Source organism: Cololabis saira, chromosome 23 (genome assembly GCF_033807715.1).
Source record: "Cololabis saira isolate AMF1-May2022 chromosome 23, fColSai1.1, whole genome shotgun sequence".
In the NCBI taxonomy this organism is placed as follows: domain Eukaryota; kingdom Metazoa; phylum Chordata; class Actinopteri; order Beloniformes; family Belonidae; genus Cololabis; species Cololabis saira.
The window spans coordinates 7,104,638-7,129,571 of record NC_084609.1 but is presented as its reverse complement, the minus strand read 5'-3'; the positions used below and the strand labels follow the sequence as shown (position 1 = coordinate 7,129,571).

Below are 24,934 nucleotides of genomic sequence, written 5' to 3'. Positions count from 1 at the left end.
GGAATGAAGGTAGAAAAGAGGAAGGGAAGAAGGAAGGAAGGAAGGAAGGAAGGAAGGGAAGAAAGGAAGGAAGGAAGGAAAGGAAAAAGGAAGGAAGGAAGGAAGGAAGGAAGGAAGGAAGGAAGGAAAGGAAAAAAGAAGGAAGGAAGGAAGGAAGGAAGGAAGGAAGGAAGGAAGGGAAAGAAGAAGTAAGGGAAGAAGGAAGGAAGGAAGGAAGGAAGGAAGGAAAGGAAAAAAGAAGGAAGGAAGGAAGGAAGGAAGGAAGGAAGGAAGGAAGGAAGGAAGGAAGGAAGGAAGGAAGGAAGGAAGGGAAAAATGAAGGAAGGAAGGAAGGAAAAAATGAAGGAAGGAAGGAAGGAAGGAAGGAAGGAAGGAAGGGAAAGAAGAAGTAAGGAAAGAAGGAAGGAAGGAAGGAAGGAAGGAAGGACAGGAGAATTAGGTCATTTTGACCCAAAGACAGTACATGGGTTAACATGTGTTTCAGAGAGCAGGAGATATGATGACTAGTTGCCTATAAGTATTGTAATGGTGCAAAAAGTCAAACTTCATGTTCATGTTATCATTTATCCTAACCTTTATTGGAATGTACATCCAAGTTTAGTTGCAGGAATCTGAGGGAACGGATGTAAGAACAAAACAAGAACATCTGAAACAACCACAACCAAATTCACTCTATCCGGATGGAGCAATTTAACTGGATAGTTTTTATTTAAAGGCCGAAATGAAATAGAGTAACGAGGCTGTTTTTAAAATGTAAGGAGTAAAAAGTACAGATAATTGCGTGAAAATGTAAGGAGTAAAAGTAAAAAGTCGTCTGAAAAATAATTACTCCAGTGAAGTATAGATAACCAAAATTTCTACTTAAGTAAGGTAACAAAGTATTTGTACTTCGTTACTTGACACCTCTGGTCAAGTTTCAGTCGACTAAAAGTCTGAGCATTTTAGTCTTATTTTAGTCAGAATTGTCCATTTTAGTCTTGTTTTAGTCAAAGATTGTATTTAGCCAAGGTTATCTTATTATTATATTATTGTTACCTTATAGACTCAAGAATACATTCATTCCAGAAACAGAAGACTCTAATTTGAGTTTACAACATATTTATTTTTGTCTGTGATTTTGTGGCTGTGACTGGGACTCCGGCGGAGCCTCGTTTTCGTTCTTGGCAGTGAAATCAAACGTTCTTAGAAAGTCAGCACGAGCTCCCGCAAATTTAGTTTAGAAACATGAAATGTCACACTTGATTCGGCGCCAGAGTGGCTCTGAAGACTCCTGATGTCGGGAAAATGTGACATTTCTAAGCTGCCGAGCGTTTAGTCTAATTCCACAGAAGAGCTCTTGTGTTTCATTAGTCTGTCCTCGGGAAAGAAAACAAAATTAAACGCTGTTAGTTTGCTTGTTTTTTTTATTTAGCAGATTATTAGAATGCAAAGGTCCATTACGTGGAAACAAATTCATACACTGTATCTTCTATGGCATACAGAGAAAGAGACGGATCATCACCATCAGTAGAATGTAAACTTTACAGAAGAGAAAAACGCCACGGCAAGGCATCATATTTACTGGTCATCAAAGTGTGACAATGTAGAAACGACAAAACACTCCCCACGAAAAAACATCTGCAGACGTCAATCACACAGATATACACTGAAGACAAAAATAATCTCATCCTTTCTTTCTTCTCCGTCTACGCGGCGTCAGCTACCAGTCGATTTGCTAAAATAAATCAATTTTACACCTTTCAACATGATTTAACATTTACAGGAAATCCTTCAGGGAAGCGTTCGTTTATTTTCCACAAACATCCGGTTCGAGAGGACGGGCCGCTCGTTAACGGGAGCCAATTAAGGGAGGAAAGGATGTCATGATTACGTCTCGGGAAGAGAATGAAGAGTAGAAGAGAAACCTGATGACAGGGGAGAGTGAAGGATGCTTGTCGTTGGGTCCGTCTTCTCTCCGGTGCGCCGCTCCGTCCAGGTTGGCCTTTGGAATGGTGGGAACTGGATGGTCGCCTCGTTCTCCCGTTAGCGGCGGTAGCCGAACTCGTCTGCGTCGTCGGCGCGGAAGTCTCCGTAGCGCCAGATGTTGAGCTGAGGGGGAAAGGGAAAGAGACGGAGGTGGTTAAAGGACCCACAATGCATTGCTGCAGATGTGTGTGCGGTTAATTAAACGTGTGAGGAATCCTCCGGTTGTGCAGCGGTTCATTTTTTGGCTCCCAGAAGCGAAGAGCCGCTCAGCTGTTAATGCTGTGATTCACAGCTAATTAGCAGCAGCGCTAATTAGGACTCGTTATTAGGATGAATGAAATGAATGAAGCCGTTTCCCGTTCCTCATAATGCCGGCTCTTTCTTTTTTTTTTAGTCCTGCTCCTCCTCATCGACCTGGAGCCACGGCAACGACACCGAGGGTGAATCCAGTCGCCTCTGCGTCCAACGGAAAACCAGCACCGGACGACCAACGGAGAAACCGGAGGACCAACGGAGAACTGAAGGACCACCGGAGAAACCGGAGGACCAACGGAGAAACCGGAGGACCAACGGAGAAACCGGAGGACCAACGGAGAGACCGGAGACCAACGGAGGACCAACGGAGAAACCGGAGGACCAACGGAGAAACCGGAGGACCAACGGAGAGACCGGAGGACCAACGGAGAGACCGGAAGACCAACGGAGAACCAACGGAGAAACCGGAGGACCAACGGAGAACCAACGGAGAAACCGGACGACCAACGGAGAGACCGGAAGACCAACGGAGAACCAACGGAGAAACCGGAGGACCAACGGAGAACCAACAGAGAAACCGGAGGACCAACGGAGAAACCGGAGGACCAACGGAGGACCAACGGAGAAACCGGAGGATCAACGGAGAAACCGGAGGACCAACGGAGAACCGGAGGACCAACGGAGAAACCGGAGGACCAACGGAGAACCAACGGAGAAACCGGAGGACCAACGGAGAAACTGGAGGACCAACGGAGAAACCGGAGGACCAACGGAGAAACGGAGGACCAACGGAGAAACCGGAGGACCAACGGAGAAACCGGAGGACCAACGGAGAAACCGGAGGACCAACGGAGAAACCGGAGGATCAACGGAGAAACCGGAGGACCGACGGAGGACCAACGGAGGACCGACGGAGGACCAACGGAGGACCAACGGAGGACCAACGGAGGACCAACGGAGGACCAACGGAGAAACCGGAGAACCAACGGAGAAACCGGAGGACCAACGGAGAAACCGGAGGCCCAACGGAGAAACCGGAGGACCAACGGAGAAACCGGAGGACTAACGGAGAAACGACGGAGAAACCGGAGGACCAACGGAGAAACCGGAGGACCAACGGAGAAACCGGAGGACCAACGGAGAAACCGGAGGACCAACGGAGAAACCGGAGGACCAACGGAGAAACCGGAGGACCAACGGAGAACCAACGGAGAAACCGGAGGACCAACGGAGAAACCGGAGGACCAACGGAGAAACCGGAGGACAAACGGAGGACCATCGGAGGACCGGAGGACCAACGGAGAAACCGGAGGACCAACGGAGAAACCGGAGGACCATCGGAGAAACCGGAGGACCAACGGAGAAACCGGAGGACCAACTGAGAAACAACGGAGAAACCGGAGGACCAACGGAGAAACCGGAGGATCGTCGGAGAAACCGGAGGACCAACGGAGAACCGGAGGACCAACGGAGAAACCGGAGGATCGTCGGAGAAACCGGAGGACCAACGGAGAAACGGAGGACCAACGGAGAAACCGGAGGATCGTCGGAGAACCCGGAGGACCAACGGAGAACCGGAGGACCAACGAAGAAACCGGAGGACCAACGGAGAAACCGGAGGACCAACGGAGGACGAACGGAGAAACCGGAGGACGAACGGAGGACCAATGGAGAAACCGGAGGACGAACGGAGGACCAACGGAGAAACCGGAGGACCAACGGAGGACCAATGGAGAAACCGGAGGACCAACGGAGGACCAACGGAGAACCAACGGAGGACCAACGGAGAAACCGGAGGACCAACGGAGGACCAACGGAGAAACCGGAGGACCAACGGAGGACCAACGGAGAAACCGGAGGACCAACGGAGGACCAACGGAGAAACCGGAGGACGAACGGAGGACCAATGGAGAACCAACGGAGGACCAACGGAGAAACCGGAGGACGAACGGAGGACCAACGGAGAAACCGGAGGACGAACGGAGGACCAATGGAGAAACCGGAGGACGAACGGAGAACCAACGGAGGACCAACGGAGAAACCGGAGGACCAACGGAGGACCAACGGAGAAACCGGAGGACCAACGGAGGACCAACGGAGAAACCGGAGGACCAACGGAGGACCAACGGAGAAACCGGAGGACGAACGGAGGACCAATGGAGAACCAACGGAGGACCAACGGAGAAACCCGAGGACGAACGGAGGACCAACGGAGAAACCGGAGGACGAACGGAGGACCAATGGAGAACCGGAGGACCAACGGAGAAACCGGAGGACGAACGGAGGACCAATGGAGAACCGGAGGACCAACGGAGAAACCGGAGGACGAACGGAGGACCAACGGAGAAACCGGAGGACGAACGGAGGACCAATGGAGAACCGGAGGACGAACGGAGGACCAATGGAGAACCAACGGAGGACCAATGGAGAACCGGAGGACGAACGGAGGACCAATGGAGAACCAACGGAGGACCAACGGAGAAACCGGAGGACGAACGGAGGACCAACGGAGAAACCGGAGGACGAACGGAGGACCAATGGAGAACCAACGGAGGACCAACGGAGAAACCGGAGGACGAACGGAGGACCAATGGAGAACCGGAGGACCAACGGAGGACCAACGGAGAAACCGGAGGACGAACGGAGGACCAATGGAGAAACCGGAGAACCAATGGAGAACCAACGGAGAACCGGAGGACCAACGGAGAAACCGGGAGACCAACGGAGAAACCGGGGGACCAACGGAAAAACAACGGAGAAACCGGGAGACCAATGGAGAAACAACGGAGAAACCGGGAGACCAATGGAGAAACAACGGAGAAACCGGGGGACCAACGGAGAAACAACGGAGAACCGGAGAACCGACGGATAAGCATCGGAGAACCGGAGGAACTCACAGACCCCTGTCTACAACAGTGATGTAGGTGAGGAAGGTTCCGGGGCTGTTTTTGCTGGTCTGAGTCGTTAGTGCAGCTGCAAACTGGTCATGTGACCCGCTGAACCGCTGAACTCTGGACCGGAGCAGCAGCTGGTAGTTTTTACAACTGCAGCAGAAAACCTTTGACCCGTTTCACGCCGAAACCAGCAGCACCGACGTGAGCGTAGTCGTAGTGGAACATTGATAATGAATCTTCAGTCAAACTGAACCTCTTTGGAGAGCCGTGGGCCGCTAACACCTCCACCCCCGGTCCTCGCCGCCCCCCATCATCTCCCCCTCCGACTACAAACCTGCTCCGACTGGGCAGCGCTCCACTTTAGTCGCCGCTCACTGCCAAAGTAACGTGTCGCAGCTTCAGAGACACTTTCCTCTCTAATAGTTTGCAGGAAAAACCCCCCGAAACAATTAGCAGCGCGCTAATGTGTCCTTGTTCTGGCTGCAAACGGACGAACCGCCGTTATGAGGAGGTGCTGACAGGAAATAAGGAATAAAAGCAGTCGGGGAGGTAATGGCTGGAGTTACTCACCCTGGCACTCTTGGCAGATTCCTGAGTGTTCAGGTACTCCGTCACCTGAGAAGAGAGAGAGACATTAGCATATCACATAACTACGCTAGGGAGGATTGTGGGGGATTAAGATAGGGTTGCCACCCGTCCCGTAAAATACGGAATTGTCCTTTATTTGAGAAAAAAATGTTGCGTCCCGTATTGAACAAATACGGGACGCGATTTGTACCGTATTTTCATTAACTTTTACACCATATTCTAGTTGAATTATTGAAATAAATTAACTTTTACACCATATTCTAGTTGAATTATTGAAATAAATTAACTTTTACACTATAGTCTAGTTGAATTATTGAAATAAATTAACTTTTACACCATATTCTAGTTGAATTATTGAAATAAGTTAACTTTTACACCATATTCTAGTTGAATTATTGAAATAAATTAACTTTTACACTATAGTCTAGTTGAATTATTGAAATAAATTAACTTTTACACCATATTCTAGTTGAATTATTGAAATAAGTTAACTTTTACACCATATTCTAGTTGAATTATTGAAATAAATTAACTTTTACACCATATTCTAGTTGAATTATTGAAATAAGTTAACTTTTACACCATATTCTAGTTGAATTATTGAAATAAATTAACTTTTACACCATATTCTTCACCTGTAGGCTATATTCTACATCTGGGCTGATGTGGACATACGTAGCATAGGAGGATATTTCAGTTGCTAGTATGGTTGGCTGTCTTTACAGTCATGCAAGTTCAATGCTATTAAAGCACTTTAAACTTTAAATCAAAGCATTTTGTTTTTTCATATAAAATAAACACATTTTTATTCAGTTTAGAAGTTTTGGGGCTTTTTTTTGGCTCCTGCGCTGCTGAAATCAGGGCGTCCCTTATTTCTATTTCTGAAAGGTGGCAACCCTAGATTAAGGTGCTCGCATCCTGTCACCCCGAGAAACCTGCTTTTTCCCACCCACAAAGTTCAGTTTTTTTGTTCATCCTCTAACCAACGGCGGCTGAAAAGGAAGAAAATTAAGTTTCATTGCAGATCAAACGACCTCGAGATAACTCAGACGTTGTGGTTAAACGACGGAGCTTTGACTGAATCAGCGACGTGTCCGTCGGCTCTACAAAGACCATTAATCCTGGTGTTTAACTGTTCTGGCTTAAATAAACCGTTTTATAGAACTAATGGAACGACTCACCGTTATGAAAGATCATCTAATTATCACTTGTGTTTACTCAGCAAAGGAAACCGGACCGTCTCAATTATCTTTCCTGCATTAAGACATTGGAAACGGTCAATGATGAAACTGTTAATTGAGTCGTATCAGCGAACTGGTTTAACGTGAGAGGATTAGGTTTTACCCGTGTCTGACGGTCGGTGTTAAGCTGTGGACACCAGTAAACCACAATTCATTAACTGGATTAAGGAAATGTCTACAACTTTACCTGTGGAAAAGATACATTATAAAAGGGAAACTATCATTATTTCAAAACATTTGGGCTCCTTTTATGGAATATATGGAGGATTTAAGCGTCTGGGGCGGATGAGGCGTCCAGTGATCCTCTGCAGTGTTGTAAAACTATTTCCTTTCTTTTGATACTTGATTTCTTTATTCTGTGTGAATTGTACATTCGAGTTTGTATTTATGAATTAGGCACAACAGTGAAATACTTTGGGCTAACCCTTGAAAAACAGAGAAACCTTTGTTGTTTTGTTTGGGGATTTATTTATTTTTCATTTCTTTTCTCATATAAAACTAAACTGAGTGTTGCTTTTTGATATCTCATAAATACCTGACTTGTAAGGAAATATGATTCGAATGCTGGATAATAATTCAGCTGCCCTTGATGTTTCCTCTTATTTTTTGAAAAACCTTTGAAAATTTTGAGTATTAGGGCCATGCAGGAGAACAAATATTTGAGAGGGGAAGATTTCTTTTTATTGTGCACTTTGAGAAAAAAGTCGAAATGTCGAGATTAATGTTAAGCTGTGGAATACTTTGCCACTAAATGTTAGATCTGCCCAGACTCTAGTGGTTTTTAAGTCTTCTTTGAAAACGTATTTATTTTCTTTGGCTTTTAGTGTGTGACAACTTAGTTCCCCACATCTGTGTGAATGATTGTGCACTTTATGTGTCTGTTCTTTGTCGTCTATTCTCTATTATCTATTTTTTTGTTATTACTATTTTATTGATCATTTTAGTATGTTAGTGATTTTATTGTTTCTACACTGGGTACTGTGTTTTTCTTTTGGTATTGTTTTATTTTCTTGTATGCTGTACAGCACTTTGGTCGACCTCGGCCGTTTTTAAATGTGCTTTATAAATAAAATTGACATTGACATTGAAATTCAATTTCAAGAATAAATTCGAAATTTCGTGAATGGTCTTTTTTTCCACCTTTTTTCTCAACATTTTGACTTTATTCACGAAATTTTGACTTTTTTCTCAACATTTCGACTTTTTTCTCGAAATTGTACTTCAACATTAATCTCGACATTTTGAATTTTTTCTCGACATTTTAACTTTTTTCTCAACATTTCGACTATTTTTTCGAAGTGCATAATGGAAAAAAAAATCTTCCCCATCTAAAATATTTTTATTTTTCTCCTGACTGGCCCTAATACTCTTCCGTAAAAACCAAATAAAGACAATGTTGGAAAAAAAAGAGAATAGAGTCTTTGGTAAGGGTTGGGGGGGGGGGGGCTCTAACTCCCAGCATGCACCTGTCTCCACACGGGCCGAGCCGATGATGTTCTACAGACACAAAGAGCTGGTGGAAGTTTTCGCCGCCTCTGCCAAGTGCAGCACTCGTGAAGTTAAGAGGGGGGGCAGAGTGATGTGGAGGAGGCTCCATATCTGCCAGAGTGGATTTGTCAATGTTTCAACTTAAAGGGGAGAATTACATTAGAGAGGAGAAGTGACTGTCGCTCTGAGAGAGCAGGTGAATACAGATGCAGAGTGAAATCATCACTATCGTTCGGCGAGAGGGGGGGGGTATTGGCAGCCCGACCGCCAAACCCCTCACCGTGACTGGCTCTGGATCCAGAACCAGATCCGGTCCCAGATCCCCCCCACCCACCACCGCCTCTACGGGCTCCAGTAGGGAGACATAATGGCTCATTTATGGCATCGACGCCAGCGAGGGCCGCCCAGCGTGGCGGCGGACTAAAGAGCGCTTCCCTTCACGCCAGAACAAGAGGCCGCGATGAGAAGAGAAGAGGAAGAAAAGGGCGGAAACGTCTCAGGGAAAGTTTCAACCCGGCGACGTGTGGAGACGCGGAGCAGAACAATGGCTGCGTGCGGTTCAGGCGGCAGAAGGCAGCCGGCGTCAGCGGGGGTCGTCATGACGACCCAGCAGAGCTCCCATATGCCGGATAGATGCCGTGATGGGGGCAGAGCAAGGACACGGCGAAGGAGGACACGACAGGTCTCCGTGTCCCTGAATCACAACAACAACTACAAATCAGGGCGGCCACGGGTCCTTAAATAGTCTTAAAAAGTCAATTTTTGCTAAAATAAGGCCTTTAAATGTCTTCATTTGTCTTAAATCTCCATTCAAGGGTCTCAATTTTAGAGGGAATGTATCCAGTAATTAAAAAGCTTTCACACTTTAAAAAGGGAAAAGATTATTAAATAGTTTTGATGAGAAATACATTTGTTTACCGGTTGTTAGACGCCTCAGTCAGCGTTGCCAGGTTGGGCGGGTTTCAGCCCAATTGGGCAGGTTGATAAAATTTTGTTGTTTTTCCTGGTTATTACTAAATATTAAGGAGAATTTATTAACAAAGAAGTTTCCATTATGGCAGAGAAAAGTAGAAATGTAAACTCACAATTAAACACAATAAACTCACTGATATTTTATGTTCTTTAATCCACTCAATTTAATTGTAGTCTTTGTTTGGAGCCTGAACTTTTTTATGACTTGAAATTTATTCCGCATTAAATAATTTACGTTTTTAACATAGAGAATGTACGATTTGGGCTGGTTCTTCATTATTTCAATGGGTTTTACATCATATCATTCTAAATCTGTGTTGCCAGGTTGGGCAAGTTTCAGCCCAGTTGGGCTGAAAAATATATATTTGGGCTGCTTTTCCTGGTTTTTACAAAATATTTAGGAGAAATTATTAACAAAAAAGTTTCCATTATGGCCCAAAAAAAGTAGAAACGTATACAATGAACGGACTAATATTTGATTTATTTAATTGTAGTCTTTGTTTGGAGCCTTAACTTTTTTGGGCTATTTATTGGTGTTGTGAAGCTTGAAATGTGTTTGCATTTAATAATTGATGGTTTTAACATAGAGAATGTCTGAATCTGGCTGGTTTTTCATTATTTTGGCAGGTTTTACATCGTGTTTGGGCTGGAACCTGTCAGCCAGATCTGGCAACCTCGACCTCAGCGCTGGATTTCTTAGTGACTTGTCTTTTTGGTCTTAAATGTTGTTTGAAAATGGTATTAAAAAGACTTAAATTTACCTCGGTCAGACCTGTATACACCCTGTTCACCAAACCAACGCTTCACTCAGGAGAAAGAGTCTGAGCTGGTATAAATGTGTGGGGTTTCCCAGCAGCCCTGGTGCAGGACAGCTGGTGAGGATCTGGCAGTTTGGGACTAAGTGTCTGTGAACCTGAGAACGAGCGCTGGCCGGCGCCGGGTCCAGCTGGTGTTCTGGAAACACGGTGCAAAATAGGTGGATTCGAGCGAACGGTTTCACAAACGGCAGCGCCGGGGGAGCCGTCGCCTCCTCTGTAACACCAGTGAAGTGGAGAAACAACCAGGCTCCTCCCTGACAGGTGATGATCACCGTCAGACATCCTGCTGCTCTGGTTTCACTGTTCTCTCCTGGTCCAGGGGTCTACAGGTCTGACCAGGGGAAATTTAAGACTTTTTAATACCATTTTTAAACTAAATTTAAGACCAAAAAGATCAAGTCACTAAGAAATCCAACGCTGAGGTTGAGGTTGCCAGATCTGGCTGACAGGTTCCAGCCCAAACACGATGTAAAACCCATCGAAATAATGAAAAACCAGCCTGAATCATACATTCTCTATGTTAAAACTGTAAATTATTAAATGCCCCAAAAACGTTCAGGCTCCAAACAAAGACTACAATTAGAGTAGATTAAAGTAAATATCAGAGAGTTTATTGTGTTGTGTTTCTACTTTTCTCTGCCATAATGGAAACTTTTTGTTATAATTTCTAAATATTTTGTAAAAACCGGAAAAGCAGCCCAGATTTGATCAACCTGCCCAGTCCTATATTTTTCAGCCCAATTGGAATGAAACCCGCCCAACCTGGCAACCCTGACTAAGGTGTCTAACAACCGGAAAACTAATTTATTTCTCCTCAAAACTATTAAATAAACCTTTCCCTTTTCAAAATGTAAGAAAACTTTTTAATGATGATGCAATAACGGCAACTTTTTTGTAAATAATTTCTCCTAAATATTTAGTAAAAACCAGGAAAAGCAGCCCAAATAAATATTTTTCAGCCAAATTGGGCTGAAAACTTGCCCAATCTGGCAACAGAGATTTAGAACCTCAGCAGGAGATTCTTCTCAAAACGATGAAATAAAGTTTTTAATGACGACTGGATACATTCCCTCGAAAATTAAGACCATTGGGTTGAGATTTAAGACAAATTAAGACAATTAAAAGGCCTTATTTTAGCAAAAATGGAATTTAAGACTTTTTAAGGACCCGACTGCAGGCCGTCCTGAGAGACGTCTCGTCCGCCTGCATGAATACTGCATGGCGACCGGAGGCCACGTCGGGCTTTCGGGAAGTCTCTTCAGACTTTACTAGCGGTTTGAAACGAGGGCTTCTCTCGTAAGCGCCATCACCATCGAGGGAGAGGACGGCAGGAAGCTCGCGCAGGAAATACTGACTGGGAAGATTAGCCTCCAGTTGGATTAGATGTTTAAAAAATAATGCAGGTGGTGTGCAGGAGGGACGACGTCCTGTCGCACGGCTGCTGCAGGAGATCAGACGCACTGGTGGGAATAAACGTGACGAGCCCACCGGCGTGGGTCCACCGAGACACCAAGGTCACCGGCATGTAACAGCAAATGCAGGAACTGGATTCTAACCACTAAGTACTTGTGAAAGAGGTACTTTTGGATGGAGGGCTCAGTTATATTCCCTCTGAATCTACCTGGCTTTGCTTTTAAGGTGAGGAATTAGCATTCGACGGCTTGAAAGTGAAGTCAGCAACCTGAAAAACCTGGGCTCCACTGTTCCTCTAAATCCGGGGTCGGCAACCCAACATGTTGAAAGAGCCATATTTGACCAAAAACACAAAAAACAAATATGTCTGGAGCCGCAAAAAAGTCTTGTATAATCCTTAGAATGAAGGCAACACATGCTGCATGTTTCTATATTAGTTATAATTGGGGGAGAAAAAAGTAAAAATGTCGAGAAAAAAGTAAAAATGTCGAGAAAAAAGTAAAAATATCGAGAAAAAAGTAAAAATGTCAAGAAAAAAGTTGAAATGATGAGGAAAAAAGTCAAAATGGCGAGAAAAAAGTAAAAATGTGGAGAAAAAAGTAAAAATATGGAGAAAAAGGTTGAAATGATGAGAAAAAAAGTAAAAATGTCGAGAAAAAAGTAAAAATGTCGAGAAAAAAGTAAAAATGTCGAGAAAAAAGTAAAAATGTTGAGAAAAAAGTTGAAATGATGAGGAAAAAAGTCAAAATGTCGAGAAAAAAGTCGAAATGTTGAGAAAAAAGTCGAAATGTTGAGGAAAAAGACAAAATTTAGAGAAAAAAAAAGTCAAAATGTCGAGATTAAAAAGGAAAGGAAAAAAGAAAAAACAGAAAATAAGGAAAAAAAGAAAAATAGAAGAAAGAAAAGGAAAAAAAAACAAAAAAAAGGGTATTTTTGAAAAAGCTCCAGGAGCCACTAGGGCGGCGCTAAAGAGCCGCATGCGGCTCTAGAGCCGCGGGTTGAAGACCCCTGCTCTAAATTTACAATAATCATATTAGTCTTCGGTTCGTCCTCTCAGATGTTATAAATGTGTGTAACCGTCTGGAGACGACTAATACTAACGTCATGTAAACACGGTCTCCTCCGTCCGATGTTGCTGTCAGAGCGAAAACTCGCTCTACGGCTGCAAACGTGGCCCAGAAATGAGCAGAACGTCCTTCACACGAGACCAAATCTCACATTTTAACGTGAACACAAGTGCTGCTTTAATAAAAACAATCGTCAGCCAGAGAGCCCAGCAGACATCAAGGCCTCAAACGTCAGATCTGAAGCCGTTATGTAACAGATAAACTCCTCCATTATGATCCGAGGGCCCGATATCCTGCAGACATCATCAGAGCCGGAGGTGGCTGTGCTGAACGCTCACGCCCTTGTTCTCTTAAACAATCACACCTTCACGCGTCGCTCATCTGAGACGCCGCTAATCTCAGACCTGATAAGCACCAGAGGATTTTTCCACTTTGTTCTTAGACATAAAAGTCCACAACTGTGCTTTGATAAGTGGAACAAACCCCAGCTGGAGGCGTCCCGAGCCGGAACCGAGCCACCGATGGGAGACGGGCAACTTCACTCTCATTTCACTGTTTTATCTGTAGTTAAATGAAATGCTCCTTTAATAAAAATAGGCCACGGAAGGTCAGGTGCTCTGATATTACTGTTGTTTCTGTCAGCCTGTTTCAATTCTAGTTTTATTCTAGTCTTCGGGTCCAGCTATCATTTCAGTTTTTATTAGTTTTAGTCACGTTCATTCTCCTTTTAGTCGTTTTCAGTCGACTAAAAGTCAGAGCATTTTAGTCTTATTTTAGTCAAAACAGTCAAAGATTGTATTTAGCCAAACCCATTTTACAATTCAAACAAGGTTATCTTATTATTATATTATTGTTACCTGATAGACTCAAAAATACATTCATTCCAGATACAGAAGACTCTAATTTCAGTTTACAACATATTTATTTTTCCGCATTTCTCCCCATCGTTTTCTTATTCGACGGGTTGTGTTTTTCTTTTTTCTTTTCGGGATTGGGTTTTCTTTTTCACATCTATGTAGGAAAATATGTATATTAAGGATCCTTGTTGTAACATTTCATCTCATTTTGGTCAATGAAAATGAAGACACATTTTAGCAGAGTTTTTATTTTGTAATCTACATTTTAGTCTTGTTTTTATTCGTCTACGATATTGCATTATATATTTAATTATCGTTGTCGTCACATGACCAGTATTTTCGTTGCGTCTCATCTCGTTTTCCTCAGGTGATAAAGGTTCGTTGACGACGATATTTTAAGGTTAAAGGTTCACTTTATTGTCATTCCAAAAGTCCAAGTACAACGAAATTAAATTTAGTAATGAAATAGTAATAAGTAATGATATTCAATTTAGTCATGATTTTTCATTGAAGAAAGCAACTTTAACTGATATCCGACAGATATTTGCTCCTGGAGGATCACGTGCGTCTCCTCCGACCAGGCGGAGCTTCGCAGCGACAATCCAGGGTCAGAGGATTAAATCAAATAAAAACGTGTCTCCAATTAAAGTCGAACCCAAAACACGGTAATAAAGGTCTGATGCAGGTGTTCAGAACCACCAGCTGTAGATCTGAACGCCGCCGGCCTCTAAATCCTGCTCTTACATGTTGGACACGAGGCCCGGGTCGATGCTGCCCACTCAGGTCCAGGTGATTGATAATAACGGCGAGTGACGGACGGCTCCACGTTTATAATTGACTCCTGATTAGCAAAGTACACATTATTAGCTTGTAACTAATGAGCGTTGCCGAGGCGACTGGACTGAACCAGTCATGAATCAGTCGTGTTGAGGCACAACAGAACCCGCTGCTGCAAGCAGGAAGACAACATTCTTCATGTGTGGTTCTGTTGAGCCCGGTACTTTTTATCTCTTTCTCTTTTTAACATCTGCTTGGACCAACACACCTCGCCGGTGTCTGAGCGTCCGGCGCCATCGCTCAGACGCCACAGCGGAGGATTCATCTGGAGCGAGCTGCACGTAATCTCCTGCAGCAGCACTTTAAATCTGGGCTCATTAGCGGGCCGCCGCCGGGTCAGAGCCGATCGGATCGCCACTTTAATTCCCCGGGATTAATGGTCATCGTGACACGGGGCTGAAAGTCAAAATGCAAATTAGCGCACGCAAAAGCCAACAAACCCGCCGCCCCCCCCACCCTGGTTCTGCCTGAACGACACGCTCGGCCTCGGCCTGCAGGAAACGCATGCGATGCAGGAGATGCTAGCAGCCCCCAACCCCGGCAGACGGTTTTAAACACCTTTACCTGCAACTGGAACTTGTTTGGAGAAAAATCTCACTTCATGTTTTTGGTGGTTCAGACAGAAAAATCTAAATATGCTAACATGGCTTAAAAGGTTCATCTTTAATTGTCACCGTTACCAACGTTGTGGTTGGAGTCAGTTAACCACTAACTACGTCCGGATCAATCTCAGCTCAGTCATGTGCTACAGTGACCCTAAAGTGACCCCATTGCCCCCTCTATAGGAGACTAAAGCCCCATTGCCCCCGCTGTAGGAGACTAAAGCCCCATTGCCCCCGCTGTAGGAGACTAAAGCCCCATTGCCCCCGCTGTAGGAGACTAAAGCCCCATTGCCCCCACTGTAGGAGACTAAAGCCCCATCGGCCCCTCTGTAGGAGACTAAAGCCCCATCGGCCCCTCTGTAGGAGACTAAAGCCCCATCGCTCCCTCTGGAGGAGACTAAAGCCCCATCGGCTCCTCTGTAGGAGACTAAAGCCCCATCGGCCCCTCTATAGGAGACTAAAGCTCCATCGCCCCCTCTGGAGGAGACTAAAGCCCCATCGGCCCCTCTGTAGGAGACTAAAGCCCCGTCGGCCCCTCTAGAGGAGACTAAAGCCCCGTCGCCCCCTCTGTAGGAGACTAAAGCCCCATCGCCCCCTCTAGAGGAGACTAAAGCCCCATCGGCCCCTTTATAGGAGACTAAAGCCCCATCGGCCCCTCTAGAGGAGACTAAAGCCCCATCGCCCCCTTTATAGGAGACTAAAGCCCCATCGCCCCCTTTATAGGAGACTAAAGCCCCATCGCCCCCTTTATAGGAGACTAAAGCCCCATCGCCCCCTCTGCAGGAGACTAAAGCCCCATCGGCCGCTCTAGAGGAGACTAAAGCCCCATCGCCCCCTCTGCAGGAGACTAAAGCCCCATCGCCCCCTCTATAGGAGACTAAAGCCCCATCGCCCCCTCTGCAGGAGACTAAAGCCCCATCGCCCCCTCTATAGGAGACTAAAGCCCCATCGCCCCCTCTATAGGAGACTAAAGCCCCATCGGCCCCTCTATAGGAGACTAAAGCCCCATCGCCCCCTCTATAGGAGACTAAAGCCCCATCGGCCCCTCTATAGGAGACTAAAGCCCCATCGCCCCCTCTATAGGAGACTAAAGACCCATCGGCCCCTCTGGAGGAGACTAAAGCCCCATCGGCCCCTATGGAGGAGACTAAAGCCCCATCGGCCCCTCTGTAGGAGACTAAAGCCCCATCGGCCCCTCTGGAGGAGACTAAAGACCCATCGCCGCCTCTAGAGGAGACTAAAGACCCATCGGCCCCTCTGGAGGAGACTAAAGCCCCATCGGCCCCTCTATAGGAGACTAAAGCCCCATCGGCCCCTCTATATGAGACTAAAGCCCCATCGCCCCCTCTATAGGAGACTAAAGCCCCATCGGCCCCTCTGTTGGAGACTAAAGCCCCATCGCCCCCTCTGTAGGAGACTAAAGCCCCATCGGCCCCTCTGTAGGAGACTAAAGCCCCATTGCCGCCTCTGGAGGAGACTAAAACCCCATCGCCCCTTCTGGAGGAGATTAAAGCCCCATCAGCCCCTATGGAGGAGACTAAAGCCCCATCGGCCCCTCTGGAGGAGACTAAAGCCCCATCGGCCCCTCTGGAGGAGACTAAAGCCCCATCGGCCCCTCTGGAGGAGACTAAAGCCCCATCGGCCCCTCTGGAGGAGACTAAAGCCCCATCGGCCCCTCTGGAGGAGACTAAAGCCCCATCGCCCCCTCTGTAGGAGACTAAAGCCCCATCGGCCCCTTTATAGGAGACTAAAGCCTCATCGGCCCCTCTGGAGGAGACTAAAGCCCCATCAGCCCCTCTGGAGGAGACTAAAGCCCCATCGGCCCCTCTGGAGGAGACTAAAGCCCCATCGGCCCCTCTGGAGGAGACTAAGGCCCCATCGGCCCCTCTGTTGGAGACTAAAGCCCCATCGCCCCCTCTGTTGGAGACTAAAGCCCCATCGCCCCCTCTGTAGGAGACTAAAGCCCCATCGGCCCCTCTGTAGGAGACTAAAGCCCCATCGCCCCCTCTGTTGGAGACTAAAGCCCCATCGCCCCCTCTGTAGGAGACTAAAGCCCCATCGGCCCCTTTATAGGAGACTAAAGCCCCATCGGCCCCTCTGGAGGAGACTAAAGCCCCATCGCCCCCTCTGCAGGAGACTAAAGCCCCATCGGCCCCTTTATAGGAGACTAAAGCCCCATCGCCCCCTCTGGAGGAGACTAAAGCCCCATCGGCCCCTCTAGAGGAGACTAAAGCCCCATCGCCCCTCTATAGGAGACTAAAGCCCCATCGCCCCCTCTGTAGGAGACTAAAGCCCCATCGCCCCCTCTATAGGAGACTAAAGCCCCATCGCCCCCTCTATAGGAGACTAAAGCCCCATCGCCTCTTCTGTAGGAGACTAAAGCCCCATCGGCCCTCTGTAGGAGACTAAAGCCCCATCGCCCCCTCTGGAGGAGACTAAAGCCCCATCGCCCCCTCTATAGGAGACTAAAGCCCCATCGGCCCCTCTGGAGGAGACTAAAGCCCCATCGCCCCCTCTGGAGGAGACTAAAGCCCCATCGCCCCCTCTGGAGGAGACTAAAGCCCCATCGGCCCCTCTAGAGGAGACTAAAGCCCCATCGCCCCCTCTGTAGGAGACTAAAGCCCCATCGGCCCCTCTGGAGGAGACTAAAGCCCCATCGCCCCCTCTGCAGGAGACTAAAGCCCCATCGGCCCCTCTGTAGGAGACTAAAGCCCCATAGGCCCCTCTAGAGGAGACTAAAGCCCCATCGGCCCCTCTGTAGGAGACTAAAGCCCCATCGCCCCCTCTGTAGGAGACTAAAGCCCCATCGTCCCCTTTGGAGGAGACTAAAGCCCCATCGCCCCCTCTGTAGGAGACTAAAGCCCCATCGGCCCCTCTGTAGGAGACTAAAGCCCCATCGCCCCCTCTGTAGGAGACTAAAGCCCCATCGCCCCCTCTGTAGGAGACTAAAGCCCCATCGTCCCCTTTGGAGGAGACTAAAGCCCCATCGCCCCCTCTGTAGGAGACTAAAGCCCCATCGGCCCCTCTGTAGGAGACTAAAGCCCCATTGCCTCTTCTATAGGAGACTAAAGCCCCATCGGCCCCTCTATAGGAGACTAAAGCCCCATCGCCCCCTCTATAGGAGACTAAAGCCCCATCGCCCCCTCTATAGGAGACTAAAGCCCCATCGCCCCCTCTGTAGGAGACTAAAGCCCCATCGGCCCCTCTGTAGGAGACTAAAGCCCCATCGCCCCCTCTGTAGGAGACTAAAGCCCCATCGCCCCCTCTATAGGAGACTAAAGCCCCATCGGCCCCTCTGTAGGAGACTAAAGCCCCATCGGCCCCTCTGGAGGAGACTAAAGCCCCATCGGCCCCTCTAGAGGAGACTAAAGCCCCATCGGCCCCTCTGTAGGAGACTAAAGCCCCATCGGCCCCTCTGGAGGAGACTAAAGCCCCATCGGCCCCTCTATAGGAGACTAAAGCCCCATCGCCCCCTCTGTAGGAAACTAACGCCCCATCGCCCCCTGACTTTAAGAAGCCGGACCAGAAAAAAGGGACAACACAGATGTAATATGGTGCTTTTTTAGAGAATAAAGTTCCAGCAAGTTTAACAAAATATACTCTGATTTACTGCTCTGCTGGCAATCAATGATATCAGCCACAGAAATCTAAAACAAACGCTCTTTATCCAGATTAAACCTCCGGCGGCAGTAATGAGCGGCGCTAAGCTGTCAAGTAAATACAAGGCATTCGTTACATTTCCCTTTTTATTTATTCCACATCCATTTAGACTCGGCGGCAGGCGTCCCCGCGTGATAATCACGTCACCACACTCAGGAATGCATTTGTCTCTCTAGAACATCGCTGTGAGCCTCTCCTAAAGCACAGCTTTAGATGCAGAGCCACTCCAGGAGGAAATAAACCCCAAATGGATGAATATCCCTGGCTGCTCCCGGCCCCCTGGGACAACGCCACCCTCAAAGACTGGTGTTAACCTCCGCTGCACTCACCACTACCTTAATGGTTGCTCAAGTGCCAGCCAACATTACAGTCCATCTGTTACATAATGCTCCGGCAGCAGAGTACAGATTACGGCGGCCGTGTTTCAATCCCCGCCGACGGATAATGAACAAAGAACAGAGACAAAATGGAGCAGATAGTAAGGACGGAAGTCCGTTTTTGAAGCAGCGGCGTGAGTGGAAGGGATCAGGAGGTCGGCGATGGCGGAGCTTCGAGTCGGAGGATGTGGCTCCGGTCCAGAGGGCAAACTGAGGTGGTTGCTTAAAACACTTTTTGGCCGCTGCAGGATCATATCTTCTGCTGTCAGACTAGCAGCAGGTGTAGCGGAGCCCGTGAATGTCTCAACGGCGGTGGAGCGCCGCGGCACCTGGGACTCGGAGTGTAGCAGTAAATCCAGTGAGCGTCGGCATGGCAACACAAGTGCCCCCCACGGTTCATCATGTACCGGTCGACCCGAGTCTTTGCCAAGACTGAAGACTCGAGGTGGGCCGTACGACCGAGTTAAATGAGACTCGTCTCACTTCCCAGATGTTTATGGCACTTTTCCACTAGTACCTACTCAGCCCGACTCAACTCGCCACGTTTTGGTCACCTGTAGATGTTTCTCTCATACCGCTTTCCCCCCAAACCGGTTCCAGGGCTGGTTCTGAGTCAGTTCTGTGTTTCTGTTTCCATCGACAAAGAACTGGCTCTGGGCCAGAAGAACCGGTTCCAAAGTAGCACCAACTCTTTGCTGGGCCAGAGCAGGGGTCGGCAACCCAAAATGTTGAAAGAGCCATATTGGACCAAAAACACAAATAACAAATATGTCTGGAGCCGCAAAAAAATGAAAAGTCTTGTATGTATAAGCCTTAGAATGGAGGCAAATGGCGAAAGGCGAAATGTTGAGGAAAAAATTCAAAATGTCGAGAAAAAAGTCAAAATGTCGAGAAAAAATACAAAATGTTGAGAAAAACATTAGAAATGTCGAGAAAAAAGTTGAAATGTCGAGAAAAAGATTCGAAATGTCATGATTAATGTTGAAGTACAATCTCGAGAAAAAAGTCGAAATGTCGAGAAAAAATACAAAATGTTGAGAAAAACATTAGAAATCTCGAGAAAAAAGTCGAAATGTCGAGAAAAAGATTCGAAATGTCATGATTAATGTTGAAGTACAATCTCGAGAAAAAAGTCGAAATGTCGAGAAAAAAGTCGACTTTTCTGGGAAAAAAGTCGAACTTTCTGGGAAAAAAGTCGAACTTTCTGGGAAAAAAATCGACATTTCAAGAAAAAAGTCGAAATTTCGAGAAAAAAGTCGAAATGTTGAGATTAAAAGGGAAAGGAAAAAGGAAGAAAAAAAAGAGAAAAACGGAAAAAAAGGAAAAAAAAAAGAAAAAAAGTAAAAAAGAAAAAAAAGGAAAAAAAAGGAAAAAAGAAAAAAAAGGTGAAACATTTTTGAAAAAGCTCCAGGAGCCACTAGGGCGGCTCAAGAGGGTTGCCGACCCCTGGTCTAGAGGAAAGAACCGCTTACACTTACCAAGTCCTATTAGAGCAAATACGTTGTTGCTTCAACTTTCAAGCAAACGCAGCAACGTAACTAACTGACGTGGCTCCCCTTAGCACCTCAGCTATGGAAAAACAAACCGGTTCTCAGCTGGTTACTAGTTGAACGAGTTGTGAACCAGAACCAGCTTTGGAACCAGTTTAGTGGAAAAGAGGCAACAGATGTTGCTGTGAAACCTCCATTGCAACTGAGAGCCGCTTCGTCTGCATCTCTGCGTTCCTGATAACAGCAGTTCCAAAGCTCACAGAAACCCAACCAATCACAGGACTGGAAGGACGTTTCTTCATCTAACATCATTCTGCAGTGATGAAACGATGCTTAGAGGTGAAAACCAGGTCGGAGGACCCTGGACGAGACAAATAAGGCTGGGAATATTGGTTCTGTCCAATTAAAGCACTTCAATAATGAGATTAAGACCAGAAGCAGCCAGTAAACCATAAATCACGGCGGATCTCTGGCGCTAAAACGCAGCTGAGGTGCAGCTCACACAGTCGTACCTCAGAGGGACGTTAACTTCTCATGCCGAGGAATGACGAGGGCTCCCATCACACCGAAACGTGTTTTGGAAGGTAAATCAGGTAAAAAAAAGTCACTGAGCTGCACTTAAACCCAAATCTGGGAGCACTTTGGCAACAATGATGCTTGTTAAGCTTTTTCCAGACTGAACAAATCCGTCTGTGGCCAGCCGGGAGGAGGGGGGGGGGCTCCGGCTCCACCGGACGACGTTTTTAGAGAGATTTTATTGACGTTGTTCCATCCGAGATCTTTGAAAAGAGACAGCTACACTCTGAAAACCGTCCTTTGTGTCGAGCATTATCTAAATAAGAGCGACTAATACTGGAGTTGTGCAGCAGCGGTAATTGCAGCAGAAAGAAAGTATCCTCCATTCTTCTTTATCTCTGGTGTGCAGAGCGGCTCCCAGTCTGCCGGGAGAATTAGCATAATGAGAGGAGAGCGAGCGAGAAACCGCTTCATGCTCTGACAAAACGGCCACCGTCTGAGGCAAATTGTAGAGGTGTTTAAACGTGTATTACGAGCGAGCGCGGATTGACAAGTGAGGAGAGGCGTTAACTTCTGGTGTTGGGAACAAAACCCGGCGTGGCGGAGGCTTACACGTACTAAAAAACCCGTTTCACAATAACAATCAACACACGCTGCATGGTTGCTGGCAGGAAGCTGCAATGGCGGACAGCAGGGATGGCAGACGTCCAGGCGGCGGGAAACCCTCGACCCGGGAACCCGTGCTAAACGGTTCCCACCATCTCAAATCCCTGTACTTGTAACTGGAGGAGAGGAGGCCCCAGAATGCCCTGCGTTTAACCCTGTAAGACCAGCCATTTAAAATGTATGTACAATGCAACCAAATAAAACAGAGCAATAATTCTTTCTGCATGTTGAACAGGAAGAGTTTCACTTCCATATCCTGCATTTAGTGTGCCAGAGTTTTAATCCATCCGTTTGGAAATAAATCATATAGTAGAATATAGTATTCTGCAAATTATGTTTAAAGCTCATACATTTTTTTTACCAATCAACATTCAGAAAAGATTTGAAAAGAGAGAAAGCAAGTATAACTTAAAAGGAACAGATTTAAAAAAAAAAAAAACAAGATTCAGGACTAAATTATTGGAACGTTGTGTTTCTGTAAAAAGGAATCAGTTTATGGAACAATTTGAATAAAGAAAACAAAGAATCCAAATCAAACATTACATTCAAAAGAACAATTAAAGCCTGTATTTTAAGTAAATATAATGAAATATGTTAGTTAAGTTTGATTGACATACCCATAGACGGCGGTTATTTTGCTTTATTTTAGTTTTTTATTTACTTAGTTGTTTTTTTTTTAATTTTTAATTTATGTTATTTGTGAATTTATTCCCTGGAAAAAGGGGCAGATTAGATACGATTTTTCTTTCTGCTCCCTTTTCAGTCACAATTTATGAACATTTGTATTTGCATTGAATTGTTTGTTTTATTTTTTGAATGAAATAAAGAATAAAATGAATGAAATGAATATAATAATCGAGTAAAATTGCGGAAATCTTCATAATTGACATGGCGGGTTATTTATAGATCCGGTACGTGTTCAGAGCTCGTCCTACGTTGACGTACGTCGACACAAACATCATCACGTTCTCAGCGTGTCATCAGGTTGGATTTTTGAAAAAAGAGGTGAAGTCATTCCCCCGGGAAACTAGTCGGTTTGAATTTGCGCTTGTTTGTGCTTTTTATCAGAGATTTTCACAAAAGATTACTCAGCTACAACCCACACACACACTCACTTTACAAGCGCGCACACACACACACGGTTTACCGTGAGTGAAACTGAGTTCAGCGATATATGAAATGATATATCTCAAAAACTAAAGTATGAATTCATTCCAAATACATTTCCTGAGGTTTGAAAGGCTTCTGTGTTACTTTTTTCCATTGACAATTTTGAGGGATCTAGCTATGAGACCAATAAATACACATATTTAGAAAAATATGTGTAAAATTAAAAAACTATTTACATTTCTTTGGTAGTGATTTGCACTTTTTAGCAATTTACTTAGTTAGTATGGACTTGCAACATACAGATTGTTAAATATTGGCCTATATGGGTTGTTTTCAGAGGTGGGTAGTAACGAGTTACATTTACTCTGTTACATTTACTTGAGTAAGTTTTGGGAAATGTTGTACTTTAAGGAGTAGTTTTGAATCACTGTACTTTTTACTTTTACTTGAGTAGATTTGTGAAGAAGAAACTGTTACTCTTACTCCGCTACATTAGGCTACGTTGAGCTGTTACTTTTCTTTAATCCCTTTTATCCACGTACGCGTCAATCTCATGACATCACTGGGTGATTCTTTGGGAAAAAAGTTTGTTTTTGCATGTTTTGTCACATTTACACAGATTCAAACACACACATTATATTCATATGCGTTCATGGGCTTGTTCTAGTTCTGCCTGGTTAATAAAGAAAAGAACAAAGGCTTGAAATTTTGTGCTACTTGTGCTTAATTTATTTTTTTATTCTGTTATTATTTTATTTATTTTATTATTTATTAAAGTACTTTAATTTACTTTATTATTTTAATTTAAGCTATTTTTTTCATTTAATTTATTTTATTGATTTAATTTGCCTGAAGATGATTATTTTGTACTTTTGTCTGTTTGAATGGTTGTGTTAAAAAAATAAATCAGACGTTACTCAACAGTTACTCAGTACTTGAGTAGTTCTTTCACCAAGTACTTTTTTACTTTTACTCAAGTAATTATTTGGATGACTACTTTTTACTTCTACTTGAGTCATATTATTCTGAAGTAACAGTACTTTTACTTGGGTATAATTTTTGGCTACTCTACCCAGCTCTGGTTGTTTTGATGCAAAGGAAATAAAAATACTCCATAAAATGGCAGTATAGCATGCAGAAATGTAGAAGTATGCTTAGGCGGACTTGTTCCCCAACCCCGGGCCCCGGGCCACTCACCATCTTCTGCAGGTGCTTCTCCTTGCGGACCTCCACCATGACCAGCCCCTCCTTGACCAGGCCCAGGCCCACGTCCACCTTGGTGTCCTCGAACTGCACCGTCACGTGGGGGCAGGCGGCGCCCGAGTACTCCACGTTCAGCAGGCACTGGGTGTTCTGGATGTCCCGCACCATGCAGTCCACCACGTCGGCCCGGGCGTCGTCCTGGAGACGGAAACATCATCATCACCGGGCTGAAAGGACTTAGAAAAAACACGTCTGGACTCTACTGAGGCCACGGTTCTCCCATCATGCATCCTGCTCCGGGCCCGACAGAGCCACGGAGGCAGAAATCAGTGGCTGGCCATCATCCATCTCTCCCAGCTTCATCTTCAACCCCTGGTCCCGTAACCATGGCAACCCCCTTCCAGCTAGCCGCCCTTGGGCCTGGCTGTGTGTGTGTGTGTGTGTGTGTGTGTGTGTGTGTGTGTGTGTGTGTGTGTGTGTGTCCTGCCCCGAACAGAAGCGTCTCTCCCTGAAAGGTTTGAAGATGACTGACAACGGACGACTTTACACGGCTGGAAAAGCTAAAGTACGATCTTAAATCTGAATAATTCCCTCTGACTGAATCCCATCACATCTGTAATGTCTTTTCCTGCAGGTCGTCATCTTATATAATTAACGCTGCCAGCGTAGTGTTGTTTTCAAGCTATCATTTTAGTTTTTATTAGTTTTAGTCACGTTCATTCTCCTTTTAGTCGTGTCAAGTTTCAGTCGACTAAAAGTCTGAGTATTTTAGTCTTATTTTAGTCAGAATTGTCCATTTTAGTCTAGTTTTAGTCAAAGATTGTATTTAGCCAAACCCATTTTACAATTCAAACAAGGTTATCTTATTATTATATTATTGTTACCTTATAGACTCAAGACTACATTTATTCCAGA

General features: G+C 45.7%; 1 protein-coding gene across 1 annotated transcript in view; it reads right to left on the bottom strand.

Annotated features, from left to right (window-relative positions):
- Positions 1 to 1,879: 1,879 nt before the first annotated feature.
- The window catches only part of snd1 (staphylococcal nuclease and tudor domain containing 1), a 275,137-nt gene continuing 252,082 nt past the window's right edge, over positions 1,880 to 24,934 (bottom strand). The window contains exons 22-24 of the mRNA XM_061714247.1: positions 24,014 to 24,217; positions 5,685 to 5,729; positions 1,880 to 2,088 (exon numbers count right to left, since the gene is read on the bottom strand). Coding sequence (XP_061570231.1) covers positions 2,023 to 2,088; positions 5,685 to 5,729; positions 24,014 to 24,217 — 315 coding nt within the window. The 3' untranslated portion in view covers positions 1,880 to 2,022. The remainder of the gene's footprint in view (positions 2,089 to 5,684; positions 5,730 to 24,013; positions 24,218 to 24,934) is intronic.